The sequence below is a fragment of the Sarcophilus harrisii genome, chromosome X, assembly GCF_902635505.1.
Source record: "Sarcophilus harrisii chromosome X, mSarHar1.11, whole genome shotgun sequence".
In the NCBI taxonomy this organism is placed as follows: domain Eukaryota; kingdom Metazoa; phylum Chordata; class Mammalia; order Dasyuromorphia; family Dasyuridae; genus Sarcophilus; species Sarcophilus harrisii.
The window spans coordinates 80,701,132-80,717,406 of record NC_045432.1 but is presented as its reverse complement, the minus strand read 5'-3'; the positions used below and the strand labels follow the sequence as shown (position 1 = coordinate 80,717,406).

The window sequence follows — 16,275 nt, the reverse complement described above, 5'->3', positions numbered from 1 at the left end:
AGCCTCAGTTTCCTTCCCTGGAACATGTGGCTAATAATCCACACACTGTGATAATGGAAACCATATTGTTCCATAAGGTGCGGCCCCAGGACAGCAGCTTGGGCCAGCCCGGGTGTCCGGCCTCCATTTCTGGCTCTCCTGGCACCTCGGCTGGATCTGTCCCGTTTCATGGACTGCATTTGGCTTCCAGAGCGGCTCCTACATCCGGGCTGAAGAGCCCTCTCTGGTCCCCAAGGGCCAGAAGCTCCTTTGGGGAACTTGTTGGTTGTTCCCCAGCTTCCTCACGTGCCTTCCCCCATTTGGAGCATTGGCTGTTCTGAACTGACCTGAGAATGCCAATGGCCTGTCCCAGGCAGCCAGCAGTGGAGAGCGCACAGGGGCACCTGGGAGTCACACATTGGGGGTAACACCAGGAGGAAGCTATGGATGGGGATCAGCCACAGTCCAGGCCTGGCCTCAGGGAGCCGGGGAGATGAGATGTGTACACACAAACTTGGGTGCACACAGGAAACGTTGCTCTTGGCCCAAGTCACAAGGCAAAGGATACGTGCTTGGTGCCCACAGGAGGGGGCACATGGGAGGCCTGAAGAGGGGGCACACAGGAGGCCGGGTGAGGCAGTAGGGAGGCATCAGGCTGCTCAGAGGGAGATGAAAAGGGCTCAGGGGGTGGAGAGCAGGCCCCCTGCAGGCAGAGGCTTTGTTCAGTGTTTAGGTTAAAGAGGATCTTTAAATATCGGCAGCACGCCCCAAACCGATCAGATGGATCCTGGATGCTGGGCTATGCACCAGGCTGTGTGGATGCCAAGGCAGGAGCAGTGTCTGCCCTCCAGGAGTTTACCAGGACTCGCTAGTCACCTGTTCACTGAAGAGCCCCCAGAGGTTTTGAGAGGTTTTGAAACTGGGTCAGCCTTGGGTGAGGCACAGGTGTTTTCCAGCGAGCCGGTAACAGGAAACAGAAGCATTGCAATGAGGCAAGGCCACACTGCCGGCAGAGTCCAGTGAGTAATTGTGGAGGCACAAGAAGGGCTTCCATCGGGGACAGCAGGCCAGAAAATGGCAGGGGAGCTGGCCAGGTGGCCAAGGTCAGGGATGCGTCTTCTGGCTCCATGGTTTCCGGCCTTGATGCTGAGGGGAAATCTGAGTTGTTTGCTCACCATCTCTTTCTCTCTAGCATGGGGGGTGGGGTGGGGAATGCTGCGTTCCTCACCCCGTGACTGCGTCTGGCCCAGTGTCATTGCAAGCTCACTCTTGTGTCCTCTGTCCCTTTGCAGTTGGCCCTGCTGAATTTCTTCTTTCCTGAAGAAAAGCTCCCCAGTGCAGAAGAAAGCAGACATGCTCAGCGCAGCAAGAGGAGCAAAAGCAGTGAAGGAGCAGACGGTGAGTGCCCGCCCCCCACCCCCACCCCAGGGTGCCCTGGCGAGATTGGTCACGTCCACTTGGCGTGGCCTAAGTTCCCTTCTCGGGATCTCGTGCTCAGCCTCCTGGGCCGAGGACGGCTTTCTCCCCAGCAACTGGGGGCCAGGGGTGCATCCATGGCTACTACTTGTTTGGGGGCCCTCACCCAAGGCCACTTGGGACACAGGAGACCAAGCTTTCCATCGTGAGTCACTTGGGCTGAGGTCTATAAATGAGTTGGCTATGGGAATTTCATCACACAATTAATCATATCTCTTGTCCAATAATTACTCATCGATCCCAGACTGCTCCGTGATACCTGGAGGCGGTCATGGGTTGGCTGGCGTGGGCGGGCAGTTTGGCTCCACTGCGTCCTTGGTGCTGGCAAATTAAGTGGCCGGTGGGCCGCATCTGTCTCCCAAGCACACGTTTGCAGTCCCGCGCCGATGGGATGACGTGTCCGACTCCTTGATGGCACCAAGGGGGACGGGAGCCTCCCATCCTTAGCTCTTAGTTCCAACTACTTTGGTCACCATCCCTCAGTGCCAGGTGGCCCTCCCGATTGGGGTGCCCCTTGGCAGAAGGTCCCGCCCAGAGTTTGCCCCGAAGCCCCCGGGATCCCGGGGGTTGTCTCAGAGGGACGTCGGCCATTTGTGTGCGCCCGGGACCCTCCAATGCAGCAGGACTGTCTTAAGTGAAAAACCGAGCCTCTTTTCAGCTGCCATTTGTAATGAGGGAACCAAGGAGCCTGAGATGAAGGGAAGCCTTCTTGGAGGCACCAGCTGCACAGGAGAGGCCCAGTACTGAGCCAGACTCCAGAGGTGCTTAGAACGAGGGCCCGGAAGAACCATGGAAGGGTGATTGGGTTGAGGGGGGAGGAGTGTCCAGCCCGCAAATGATGAGTCCCCTGAGTGGGGGAAGGCCCAAGATTTGGTTGCTATCTCCCCTCTGCCCCTAGCTGGCTCTTTGACCTGAAGAATATCACATCATTTCTCTCAGTCCCTCAGTTTCCTCATCTGTCATAGGGGTGGGTTGGAATCTGTGCCTTCAAAAGTCCCTTTGGATGATGGCATTCTGTGACCACAAGTGTCAGTAGAGCCGTTTTCTACCCCCACCCCCACCCCCACCCCAGCATCTGCCGAGGATTCACAATCGATGATGATCGTGGGCCTTTGTGTCAGCCGAGTGCCTTCCATCCAGCCTCTCACTTGATTTTGGAGCGTAGCTCATGAGTTGGGGTAGATGTTGGGGGTGAGCAGAGCATTCTGGGAAGGCCATGGTTTATAGAGTGAGATGAGTAGATTCCAACTAAGGTAGGTAAAGGTAAAACTGCTCCCAGAGAGAAGAAGCCATCTCACTGCTGAGTCCCTTGAAATGACTCCCTAGTCCCGAGCTGTGAATCTTAATTGCCCACCTGGAAAAATAATCCCTTTACACTTTTTTGTTGTTGTTGTTGTTGTTAAGTGACTTACCCAGGGCCACACATCTAGGAAGTGTTAAGTGTCTGAAATCTGATTTGAACTCGGGTCCTCCTGACTTCAGGGCTGGTGCTCTAGCCACTGTGCTCCCTAGCTGCCCCAATCCCTTTACTCTTAACAGACAGGAACATGACAGAGACTCCAGGAAAAATCCCAACCTACTCTCCTCAGGTTCAAAGTGGAGAGGACCTCAAAGACATGGGAGGACCAGATCATTTTCCTTATCCCTCAAGGAGCCCGTACGCAACTCCCCCGGTTCTTGGCTCTCCCACTGCTCTTGATCATCCCTTTCATTGGGCCCAGCTTCCTCCCTTGCTTCTTCACCTCTTGGAGCACCCACTGGCGTATTTCTAAAAGTGGCTTGAATATGTTCACCCCAAGAGAGACATCTGTTGACATCAGTTTTAGAATCTCTGATCATTAAAGCAGCATCATTAACCCACTTGTTAAAGTAAAATGCAAAAGCTGATTTCCAGAAAGGGCCTGGATTGCTCAGACTCCAACTCAGAGGTGGCTGAGGGAGCTTACATCAACAGGCATTTATTAAGCACCTTATGTGTACCAGGTCCTGTGGATACGACTATAAGACCCAAACGATCCCTGCCCTCGAGGAGGCCCAACCAGATCGGAGGAAAGAGCACAAACTTCTCTGTGCAGGGAAAAAAGTGATGTCCTGGGAGGGAACTGGTAAATGGAAGGGGGTGCAAGCTCAGCCTCAGCCGGGAGGGGAGTCCCGAGCTGACCTTTGAAGGGAGCGAGGAATTCAAAGAAAGCGTGTGTTCTAGTAGTGTCACGTGGCTTGTACGAAGCAACAGGGACGGGAAACAGAATCATGCATGGGAAGTGTGGTAAAAGGGTCAGTTTCTTTGAACCATTAGGTACAGAAAGGGGAGTCATGTGTAATAAAGCAGGGGGTCCTGTGTAATAAAGCAGGGGTCCTGTGTAATAAAGTGGGGAGTTGTGTGTAATAAAGCTGGGCCAAAAGCCTTTATGGACTTGACAAAAGAACTTGAATTGGAACCTGAAGTTTCTTGGGCAAGGGAGCTCCATGGTCAGAGTCTCTGTAGTGGCCATGTGGAGGCCACTGTGGACCCCTGAGCTGGACAGACAGCTGTGTGAGGAGGAGGAGAAGAGCAAGATGTGGCAACCGTGGGATAAGTGAGAGGGAGAATGAGGGGATGGCAGCAGGGTTGCAGGCCCGAGTGACTGGAAGGCTATCGGTCCCCTCCATACCAAGAGGGTAATTAAGAAGGATGGAAGGTTTGGGGGAAAGAGGATGAGTTCTCTTTTCGTTTTGTTGGGCTCTAGATGGCTATAGGACATCCATCTGGGAATGGTTAATGGGCGGTTTTTGCCATGGGCCTGGAAGTCAGGAGAGACGATTAGGGCTGGGAAGATGAACCGGGAAATTGTCTGCAACTGGTTGATCATCACTCCATGGGCATTTGAGACCTTCAAGAAAGCTTCCCTAAGTAAGCCCACCCCTCTCCCATTTCTTTGTTCAGAGGGAACTGGGATTATGGGCTCTCTGCTTGGCCACTTGCCCCATATCCCTGGCTAGCCCACTAGATTCCCAAGGCCTACCAGGGGGTCTTACCCTTTAAGTGCCCCAGAAGGCTTTGCAGAGCTGGTGACCTCATACTTGAAAATGCAGAAATGAATCGCTCCCTGACAAGTCACACAGGGATTGGACCAAATGACCTTTCCTGCTGCAAGCAGGTACTGAGAAGCAATGCAATCTGGGGGCCTGGAAATCACAATGGCTCACAGAGGACTTGCCCAGCCTACTTTAGCAGGGTGTGGTAAAGACAGCACACTGGTAGGTTTTGAAATCTTATTTAATATTTTATTTTTCCCAATTACATGTAAAAATAATTTTAAAATCCTTATTTAAAAAAAAAAAAAATTGAGTCAGGGAGCAGCTAGGTGGCGCAGTGGATAGACACAGCCCTAAAGTCAGGAGGACCTGAGTTCAAATTTGACCTCAGATGCTTACCACTTCCTAGCTGTGTGACCTGGGCAAGTCACTTAACCCCAATTGCCTCAGCAAAAAAAAAAATTAGTCCAAATGCTCTCCCTCCCCTGCTGGGATGTTGTTTGCATGTCGTCTCTCCTATTAGATTATAAGCTTCTCGTTGAGGACAAGGACTGTCTTTTTTCTCTTTTTGAATCCTCAGCACTTAGCACAGTGCCCAGCATACATTAGGTGTTTAATAAACGTCAATTGATTCCATGCTACCTCCCATCTATCCTTTCCTCTTTTCTATCCTTCCTCCTCAAATGAAGAAAGAGCAAAGACAAGATCATTTTGGGGTCAGGGATGTTGTCGAGGATTTTCTTGGGTTTGGGTCACCTGGGATGAAGACTTCTTCCTCCCCAAGATTCTGTAGTTCCAAGACCAGTTACTTTTATGATTTCCACTCATTTTTGTTGTTCGTCATTTCCCATTTGCCTTCAACCCTTTGTGAATCTCAACAAAATGCACCAAGTCCTCAAAGACATGGGAGGACCAGATCATTTTCCTTATCCCTCAAGGAGCCCGTATGCAAGCTAAGAAGCAACACTTAGGATCGAACAATAAATAATTGATTGGTTTAAGACTGGACGAGGAGTAACCACCAGGTTGTATGTTGTCGCCTCATTTATTGAATTCGTGTCCACTCTACGATATGCAAAATGTCAGGCCTGACAAATCAAAAGCCAAAATGGAGCTTGCCAGGAGAAATAGCAACGGTCTCAGATATGCAGATGATATCACTCTGACAGCAGAAAGTAAAAAAGAATTAAGAATCCTCTTGATAAGGGTGAAAGAGGAGAGAATAAAGGCTGGCTTGAAGCTAAAGAGCAAGAAAAAAGCAAACAAAAAGAAAATCCTAAGGTCTTGGCAACTGGTCCCATCATTTCTTGGCTAAAAGAGAAAGAAGAAATGGAAGTCGTGTCAGGTTTAATATTGTTGAGATCAAAGATGGCCACAGATGGAGACATTTGGTCGTTAGAAGGAAAACTGGTAAATTTGGCCAGCGGTCTAAAAAGCAGAGACGCCACTTTGCCAACAAGGTCTGCACAGTCAAAGCTATGATTTTTCCAGTAGCAGTGGATGTCCGTGGGAGTTGGATCATAAAGAAAGCCGAGAGGCACAGAATCCTTCTGGATTGTCAAGCTGGAGGAGACTTTTGAGAGTCCCTTGGAGAGCAAGAACATCAAATCAGTGAGTATTTAGAGAAATGAATTCAGACTTCAATGGAAGGAAAGATAACACGCTTTGGCCATGTAACAAGAAGACGGGACTCGATGGGAAAGCCCTTGATGTTGAGAAAGAAGGAAAAAGGGATGGCAGAGGATGAGATGAATAGATAGCATTGTGGAAGCAACGAACACGAACTTGGACAGACTTCGAGAGCTAACAGAGGCCAGAAGGGCCTGGTGTGCTGAGGTCCATGGGCTCACGAAGAGCCAGACACAACTGAAACACTGAACGACAACGATGACATCTGCCTGAGCTTGGCTGGACTGGCAGAGTTTGGGAACTCTGCCCACAGCAGGCAAAGGCACCAGAATTCAAGTTATGGAAGATGGTAGGGAGTCCAAGGTACCCAGAGAAAAAACCAAAACCCCCAGCGAGGCTCATCCAACCTCTTCAAGCCTTGGGAATCGGCCCCTCTGTCCAATGAAAGCAGTTGGCCGTCAGTCACGGTAGCCAGAATAGGAAGCCAAAGGATAATGTGCTTAATTTTCAGGGGCTCAGCAGCCTGAGGGCCTGTAGAAAAATGACTGATTGAGTTAGAGGAGAAGTAGTTAATTGTCTTCATTAAGCTCTCTTTGGAATGGAGACCACCGCCATTACTGAAACTTGGTTCAGGCCAGTGGAATTGCATGGAACCATTTAGCAGGGGGCATTTTGCATCCAGTGGAATGCTGTTAAGAAACAGCTGGATAACTTTCTCTCATGAGGTTCTAGATCCCTATAGCAGTAGCAGAGGAGCGCTGTCCTGAGCAGGAATCCTTTGCTGTCTTCCCCATGGGGAATTAGGTGACTAGAGCATCTAAGTCAAAGGAGTTTTTGCTCTCTATTTCACCTTTTCCTGAAAACGTTTCCTGACCCATCTGAGCCATTTCTCCAAACTCTCAAGCTAATCCGTCGCCTGCCCTCTGCCTCGAGCTCTTGTAATTCTGTGGGCTGCCACTTTCTCTATGATGATCTAGATTGATCAGACTTTTTATCTTTGAGGATCTTTGATCTCAAGGCACCTCAGAGTCTAAGCCAGACTTCCACCATCTCCTATGAGTGATCATCTGCTTTCTACTGGAAGGCCTCCAGTGAAAGGCAGCTCACCACATCCCTCCACCCCTCTGTCCCTTCTGCTTTAGGACATTCTAACAATCCCTCAAGAGAGGACCACCATCTTTCTGAAACATGTGCCTCTGAGATCAAGTTTAGTCTGTCTGGCTAAACATTTATCTGAAGGCAGCAATCATACCCTCCCCTTCAGCCTTTCTTATATCCAAACTAAAGCTATCTAGTTCCTTCCACAGATTTTCAGAGGTCCTGGTTTTGAGACCCCCTCCCAATATTCTTATCTGGATGTTGTCCAGCTTCTAGTTTGTAAATGACCTCCCTAAGCTGTGGGTCTAATTAGGGAATAGGGCAGTGGCTCTGTTGCCTTCCTGCCTGCTAGTGGATATTCTGCATCCCTCACCATTGCCGGAGACTAGGTTGACAATTTTGCCTGTAGCGTCACACTGCTGGCACCCGGGTCTTCCTTTATATAAGCTGTTTTCTAGTCACAGAAACATCATCAAGTATGGTGCTTTTTTTTCTCTCCTTCACACTTTTTTGTGGAGGTGGGGGGGGGGGATACAGGGAAGAACAAAAAGCACGACTTTATTTTTGTCCATACTAAATATCATCATTTTAGCTTCAGTCTCTCATTCTTGTTTCTTGAGATCTCTTTGAACCTGAGTCTGTGATCCATTATATTAGCTAATCTGAACAGCAGTGTCTCATGTGAAGATCTGATAAGCGTGCTATCTTCGCTTTCATTTGAGTCACTGACAAAAAACAATCTGGAAACGAGCAAGGTCAAGGGCAGAGTTCTTTGGTATTCTAATGGAAACTTTTCTCCAGATCAGCATCGATCTGTTCGTCATAACTCGTTGAGTGAAGTCATTGAGCCAACTCCATCTCCACCTAGCAGTCTTTCTCTCCAGCCTCCATCCCTCCATCATATCCCCAAGGATCTAAAGAGAAGCCTTATCAAATACCTTCTGAAATCCAGATATCCTGGGTCTTTGTCCTTCCTCTAATCTACCCAACTAATAACCCCCTAAAAATGGCATCGGGAGAGGGAAATAAGGTTGGTATCACACAATGGAAAAAGATGGAAGAGACTTGAAATATCATTTGATTTGTAACATGTCTCTGCTGGCTGTACTTTTTGCTCACTACTCGCTAGGTGATCTTGGGTAGTTCACTTCTCTAGGTCTCAAACAAATGAATTTCCTCATTTGTAAAGGGGGCATAGAGGTTAGCCTAGATCATCTCCAAGAACCCTTCCAGCCCTAAGTCTGTGATGCTGGAACATGAATGTTCATAATGCCCCCTAGACTTGGGGCATCCCCAGGAATCAGTCAAACTCACAGCCATTTTGTTCCTCTCCCATTCTTGGAGGCTTTCATAATTCACTGATCCAAGAGTAGCATGGCAGAGCAGAACACTGTATGTGGAGTCAAAAGGCTGAGCCTCATCCTCCTGCTTATTCCCTCTGTGACCTCGGGGAGGCCACTGAAGGTCTTGGAGCCTCAACGTTTCCAAAGATGGTGAGGAGGAGACCAGCCAAGATTGTGCTGTCAGAAGAGGCCATATATTCAGTATGGCTCTTTCCTCCTCTTCTCCAGCAATGATCCAAGAAGAATGTGAGCCCAAAAATGAATGGGAAATGAAAGAAGAAACTGTCCTGAGTAGTAAATGTAAAAGCACACAAGTTTGAAAAACTCGAGGTGAAAATTCTAGGAAGATGGCTGAGTATGTCGGACATACCAAAACAAAACAAACCCTTTACCTTCAAAGAGTAATACCAAATCATCACCCACCCAAAAAAAAACTCAAAAAAGAAATCAAATGAGAAAGATTGAGGGAATTTTTTTTTAAATTAGAACAATCCAAGAAAAACAAAAAGATTATAAAAAGAAAGTCAACCAAATGGAAAAGGAGTTCTAGAATCTTAAGGAAGAAAATGGCTCCTTGAAAACTAGAATTGATCAAATCTATAAAATTCTAACAGAGCAAGCAACAATAAAACAAAATGATAAAGAATGAAAAAATAGAAAAGAAAAGAAAAACAACTGATCTGGAGAACAGATCAAGAAAAGAAAATATAATAGTCGAACTACCTGAAAGCTACGATCAAAGAATTTTGATTCAGTAATACTAGAAATAAAAGAAATTTGTCCTGAAATCTTAGAATAAGAGGGAAAAGTAAAAATAGAAAAGATCCACCGATCACCACCTGAAAGAGATCCTACAAGGAAAATTTATAGTTACATCATAGCCAAATTCCCAGACCTCCAAGTCAAAGAGAAAATATTATATGCAACAAGAAAAAGCAATTCAAATATGGTAAAACCACGATTAGACTCATACAAGATCTAGCAGTGACTACATAAAAAAACTTTCAGTCTCCATAGTTCTCTCTCTGGATGTGGATGGCGTTTTCCAGCCAATTGGGATTGACTTGGATCATGAATTGCTGAGAAGAATCGAGTCTGTCATAGTTGATCATCACACAATCTTGCTATTGCTGTGTACAATGTTTTTCTGGTTCTGCTTGTTTCACTTAGCATCAGTTTATGTAAATCTTTCTAGGCCTTTCTAAAACCAACTTGTACATGTTTATAGAACAATAATATTATATTACTTTCATATATCACAACTTCTTCAGCCATTCCCCAACTGATGAGCATTGACTCAGTTTCCAATTCTTTGCCACCCCAAAAAGAGCTTCTACAAATATTTTTGTACAGTGGGTTCTTTTCCCTGTTTTAAGAGCTCTTTGGGATACAGACCCGGTAATGAGGCTGCTAGATCAAAGAGAATGCAGAATTTTATAGCCCTTTGGCATGGTTCCAAATTGTTCTCTAGAATGGTTGGATCATTTCACAACTCCACCAATGATTCATCCCAGTTTTCCTACATCCCTTCCAACATATATCATTATATTTTCTGTTCATCTTAGCCAATCTGATAGGTGTGAGGTAGTACCTCAGAGTTGTTTTAATTTGCAATTCTTTCATCAACAGTGATTTAGAGCCTTTTTCCTATAACTATAGATGGTTTTAAGTTCTTTTTTAAAAAAATAGTAGCTTTTTATTTTCAAAATATATGCAAAGATAGTTTTCAACATTCACCCTTGCAAAACACTTTTCCAAATTTTCCTCCCTGTCTTCCCCTCACCCTTTCCCCTAGACAGCAAGTAATCAATATGTTAAACATGTACAATTCTTCTGTACATATTTCCACAATTATCAAGCTGCACAAGAAAAATCAGATCAAAAAGGGAAAAAATGAGAAAGAAAACAAAAAGCGAGCAAACAACAAAAGGTGAAAATACTGTGTTGTGTTCCTCACTCAGTCGCCACAGTCTTCTCTCTGGGTATAGATGGCTGTCTTCATCACAAGACCATTGGAACTGACCTGAATCACCTCATTGTTGAAGAGCTACAATCATCAGAATTGATCTTCATATAATCTTGATGTTGCCGTGTACAATGATCTCCTGGTTCTTCTCATTTTACTCAGCATCAGTTCCTGTAAGTCTCTCCAGGTCTTTCTGAAATCGTGCTGCCGATCCTTTCTTATAAAACAATAATATTCCATAACAGTCATATACCATAACTTAGCCATTCTCCAATTGATGGGCATCAACTCATTTTCTAGTTCCTTACCACTACAGAGAGGGCTGCCACAAACATTTTGGCACATGTGGGTCCTTTTCCCTTTTTACGATTTCTTTGGGATACAGACTCAGTAGAGACACTGCTGGATCAAAGGGTATGCACAGTTTGACAAGATGACTTTAATTTCATCATCTGAAAATTGTTCATATCCTTTGGCCATTTATCAATTGGGGAATTACTTGTATTCTTATAAATTTGACTCAGTTCTTTATATATTTTAGAAATGAGGTTTTTTTCAAAAACATTGGCTGCAAAAAATTTTTTCCCAGCTTTCTGCTCCATTCTAATCTTGGCTGTTTGGGGTTTGTTTCTGCAAAAAAACGCTTTAATGTAAGCAAAGTTATCCATTTTGGATACATGATCTTCTCTATTTCTTTGACCATAAATTCCTCCCTTCTCCAAAGATCTGATAGGTAAACTATCCCTTGTTCTCCCAATTTGCTTGTAGTATCACCCTTTACACCTAAATCATCTACCTATTTTGACCTTATTTTACTATGGGGATGAGATGTAGGTCTATGCTGAGTTACTGACATATTATTTTCCAGTGTTCTCAGCAATTTTTCTCAAATAGTGAGTTCTTATCCCAGAAGCTGGAGTCTTTGGATTTATCAAACAGTAGATTACTATAATCACTGATTATTGTATCATATTTATGTAACCTATTCTACTGACGCACCACTCTATTTCTTATCCAGTACCAGATGGTTTTGATGACTGCTGGTTCATAATAGGGTTTTAGGTTTGATACTGCTAGGTCACTGTCCTTTGTACTTTTTCATTAATTCTCATAATATTCTTGACCTTTTCTTTTTCCAGATGAATTTTGTTATTATTTTTGCTAGTTCTATAAAATGATTTTGGGGCAATTTGATGGGTATGGCACTGAAGAAGTAGACTAATTTAGGTAGAATTACCATTTTTATTATATTAACTCCGCTTTCTCTATCTCTTGCTTCTGGGCTTTGTTAGTAACATATAGAGATGCTGATGTTTTGCGTGGGTTTATTTTATACCCTTCAGCTTTGCTAAAGCCGTTAATTGTTTCAAGTAGATTTTTGATTGATTCTCTAACTTGAAACAGGACAGGGGGAAATAAGCATAGTGTGGTCCTACAGATATGTGTATTGCATATATGTGTGTGTGATTATAGATTAAAAGTGCCCAGCAGAGAACAAAAGAAAACCTACAAGGAAGCAAAGAAAAGATGGAACAGCTCTGAACATAATGTGTAGTATTTATTCTATAGGCTTTCTTCGAAATGGAAGTCTATTGCTTTATATTTTGAATCCTCTCTTCTGTTTGGCTGTGTACCTAGCAGTGGTTTTTTTTTTCTTTTCCTATTTCCTATTTAAGTTTAAAATAAATAAATTGGTAAAAAGAGAAAAACTTAAGAACTCTGATCAATGCAGTGATCTCCCATGATTCCAAAGGCCTGAAGATTTAGAATGGTACCCACCTCCTGACAGGTGACAGGGTCATGTCCGACATAAGAGCGCATTTTTCTGGATTCCGTATTTTGTTGCAGTATTGTTTTGAGTTTTCCCAGGTGAGCAAAAGAGGTTAGATGTTTATTTGTTGAAAAAAAAAATTGATTGGAAAATAATGGGAGTAATAATCTTCTGCCCTGCTTGTCTCCGAAGGTAGCTGTTAGGATCAAATGAGTGGATGTCTATGAAAAGATTTTACCAACTGGCTATAATAGTGACTCACATGTGCATGCTGCTGTGCCGAGATGGTCCGTGGTCAAGTGCCCTGCCAGGAGGTACAAGTGGGTTGCTCTGATGCTGCCGATCACTTAACTTTCCTGCCCTGGGAAACATTAGGGAAGCTGTCCGTTTCCTCTTCAGTGCTGCTATTAAGGTCTGCCACCAACAGGTAGCTAAGTGGGCCTTTGCTTATGATCCAGTCAACCCGCCTTTGCTCATGCTTGAGATGGAGAGAATAGCCTTTTTCTGCTTTCTCCGTTTAAAAAGGTGCCTGAATGAATCGGTGAACAAATGAAAAGCTTTGAATAAATTTTTCCTGCGTGTGAAGCATTGTACTTCATCTCAGAGGTGCATATGCAAAAGCAAAATAGCTCCTGCCCTCCTGGAGCCCACGTTTCGATGAAAGTGGTGGCATGTAGAGAGGAGAGAGTGCCAAGAGGAGTTTGGGTCCGGGAAATCGCAGGGATGACAGGTGGAACAATGAGAGGGCCCGGTGGCATCTGCTTCCCAAGTGGTGCTTGTCGAAACCACAAGGACGCGATGTCCAGCGGAGCCCATTGACTCCACTCTTCCTAGCCATGACGTGAGAGCAGCTGAAGATCACAATCAAAAGAACCTCTCTTTGGCTCGAGAGCTATTCTGGATAGAACGAGTTGGAAAGATGATACCCAGGGCTTTTATTTTCTCTACTTTGCTCACCCTTGCCTAACTTTTCGAATTCTTGTCCCTTGACTCTATCAAAGAAAGGAACTCTTGTGTCCTTTTTTGCTCTGCCCTACCAGCACCAGAGCCATCATTAGTTCCCCTGGAAGCTAGTCACCATCCTGGAGTCTCTGCCACAGCCCGAGATTGTTCTAGCTTCAAGTGTGGGCCAGGGCCAAGGCCTTCTCATTTAATCATAGAAGGAGGGAGGACAGACACCGAGCTCTACATCAGCACCCCCTCCAAGGCATAGCCCCATGGTATAATGGGAAGGCTGGGCTGGAAGTCACGAGAGCCCTGAGTTCTGCTCCTGCTGCTCACACCTACTAGCTGATGTGTTCCTGGGCAAATCTAGACCTCCCTTGGCCTCTGTTCTTCCTCTGCATCCCCCCTGGCAACCCCCTCTGGCTGTCCCCCCAATAGCCTGCCCCCAGACTTGTGCCTGATGGAAGCGCTTGTCTTCCCACAGAGCCGTGGTTATAGAAGTGACTTTTGAGCTCCACGGAGATTTCCTCAGCCGCTTCCGAGTCGGGGAGCTCGGGACAACTAAAGGGGCAAAAACACGCAATGAAGTCCAAACTGAAACTTCATGACAACAGGTTCTTCTCACGTTTTCCACTTCACTCCACCCCATTGACAAAAGCTGATTATCTCAAACTTTGGCAAGAGATCGTAAATCTGAAAACTAGCCACTGGATGGTATTGAGCGCATCTCTGCCCCGCCCCCCAGAGGAAGATGCTGAAGTCCAGGGAAAGGAAGTGATAACCCTAAGGTCTGGGCAGCTGGGATTGGAGACCATTTGGACCACAGCCTGCTAGAGTCTCTCGAGCACTCTGCATCTGTCCTGGTCCTAGGAAAACCCAACCTTTGCTTCCATCCTCTGAAAGTCCTGTCTAAGGAGTCTCCCACTTAACATTCTCTGGCCAATTTGGATCTGCAGGAACCCTAGCACTAAATAGAAGAGCATCCAACTCCAATTAACATCCTCAAGTGTTTTTTCTAGGATCCAATACAAGCTCCCTGGCCTGATGTAGAAGGCCCTCTACCGTGTAGTTCCGACTCCTTTCGCCTGCCCTGCCTCTCATCGCTTCCCCGCACATACTCCTGTTCTGATTCCCAGATGCTCACTTCCGTTATAGATCTACCCCATCTGGGAGAACCCACTCCCTCCTCAGATTTTCCTAGAGTACCTTGATCATTACACAAACTAGAGGTTTAATAAATGTTAGTGAGATTGAGACAGAAAAGGAATTATGTTATTGCCCCAAACATAAGACCTCCATTTGTGCTCCACATAGAGTTACAAAGCTCCTTCCTAAGGCCTGTTGCCATCACCCTTGCTCTGAGGATGGGCTGACGCTGAGCTCCCTCACATTTACTGCCTGCCCAAGAATGCCACGTTGTTCCAACAGTACCATCTGCCCCTGTGTACTCAGCCGCACCTATCTGAGACTTCGGCCAAGTTCTGCTTCCCAACTCTCACATCCTCGCCCTAGTTAAACATTGTCAGGGGCTCCTTTTCTTCTTCAAAGTCTCCCACAGTCCCATCTTGAGCCAACCCACCTCTCTCAGCTTATCTCCTATTTGTCCCCTCCAAATGCACTATGTCCCAGGCAAACTGGACCGATCTTCACCCCATTAACAGATCCTGTGCTTTCCCGTCACTTGCTGTCTCTTTTCCCATTTCTCCAGATGCCTGAAGTGTCCTTCTTACCCATCCTTCTATAGGGAATCCCTTCCTGATGTTTAAAGCTCTACTCTAGCAGAAGTCTTCTCCACCACGTCCTCGTGGGGGTTTTCTAACTCCAATTATTATGCAGTGCAGGGTAGTATGAGGCTCTCTGTTTACATCATCTCCTCTTATTGGACTGGAACCTTCCCAAATTTGGGTCCTGTCTTTAAGCTAGTGTCTCTTCTAGCACCTAGGACAGTTCTTTAGGCACCTGGTTGTGGTGTTCTACCTAGCCTTGCTTTCCTCCTCTAATCATCCTATTTGGCCCGTGGTCCTTTTCCATCCTCTGGACACTGGGTGGCAGTGATGGTTGATAGGCAGGGATCTGTTGATGGCAAGGATAATGTGGGGAGCGGGGAAGGGAATGAACATTTATAGAGCACCTACTATTTTCCAGGCACTTTGTGGTGTACTTTTTTTTTTAAACAAATATCTCATTTGATCCTCACAACAACCCTGGAAAGTATATGCTATTATTTTCCCCATTTACAGATGAGAAAACTGAGGTGGATAAAGGCTAAGTAACTTGCCGACAAGTTGTATAAAATGTATATTCCTGCTTTAGTGTGACTAGCCCATGTAGTGTAAAGGTGCTTGGTAAACTGGCTTGTGGGAGTGGGAAGAAAGACTATTCCATGACGATTAAGCCAAGAAAGCTGGTTTACATGGGGTGATTAGTAAACAGAGTTGGCAATGGCGCCCTCCAACTGGAAGACCAACAGTAGAGTGCCAGTTGTGCAAATGGCGACTTGAAAGCCCATGGTGTTCCAAGGGGGCTGCCTCTCGCCTGGATTCCAGACAGTTCCTTTGCCAACACCGGCTGCTTTGCTTCGTGCTGCTGTTGAAGTGGCCTTGAGAAAGCTTGAAAGTGAACATCTGAGTGGGGTGAGGTGGGAATAGACTCCATCTGGCTGCCTGCCCACCATGTCCACCACACAGCCTCTGTTTTAGCCATTGCCCCAGTCCCCCATTCTCACCGCACGGCCCTGACTCTTCAACACATCCTCATCGCTTGCATCGTCCCCCTACTAACGCCGGGCCTTTCTAACCATCGCTCAGTTGTGTACCCCCATTACTTCCATTTCCTCGTTCCAGCCCAAACCGGGCTTTCTCACACGGCCGCCCGGCACATTGCTTGTAGCACTCTCTACTTGGAGGCCCTCCATGTGATCTGCCTCGTTCTCATTCTGGCTGCTCCTTCATCGACCTTCACAAGGGCTGCTTGCACCACCCTGTCCTCTTCCAACTTTTTCAGTTACTTTAGTTCAGGATTTTCCTCCTCCCCTTGTTCTGGTGTCATCATCC

General features: G+C 46.1%; 1 protein-coding gene across 1 annotated transcript in view; it reads left to right on the top strand.

Annotated features, from left to right (window-relative positions):
* The first annotated feature begins 759 nt into the window (after positions 1 to 759).
* The window catches only part of EDA (ectodysplasin A), a 51,769-nt gene continuing 36,253 nt past the window's right edge, over positions 760 to 16,275 (top strand). The window contains exons 1-2 of the mRNA XM_031945090.1: positions 760 to 942; positions 1,230 to 1,377. Of these exons, the coding sequence (XP_031800950.1) occupies positions 760 to 942; positions 1,230 to 1,377 (331 nt within the window). The remainder of the gene's footprint in view (positions 943 to 1,229; positions 1,378 to 16,275) is intronic.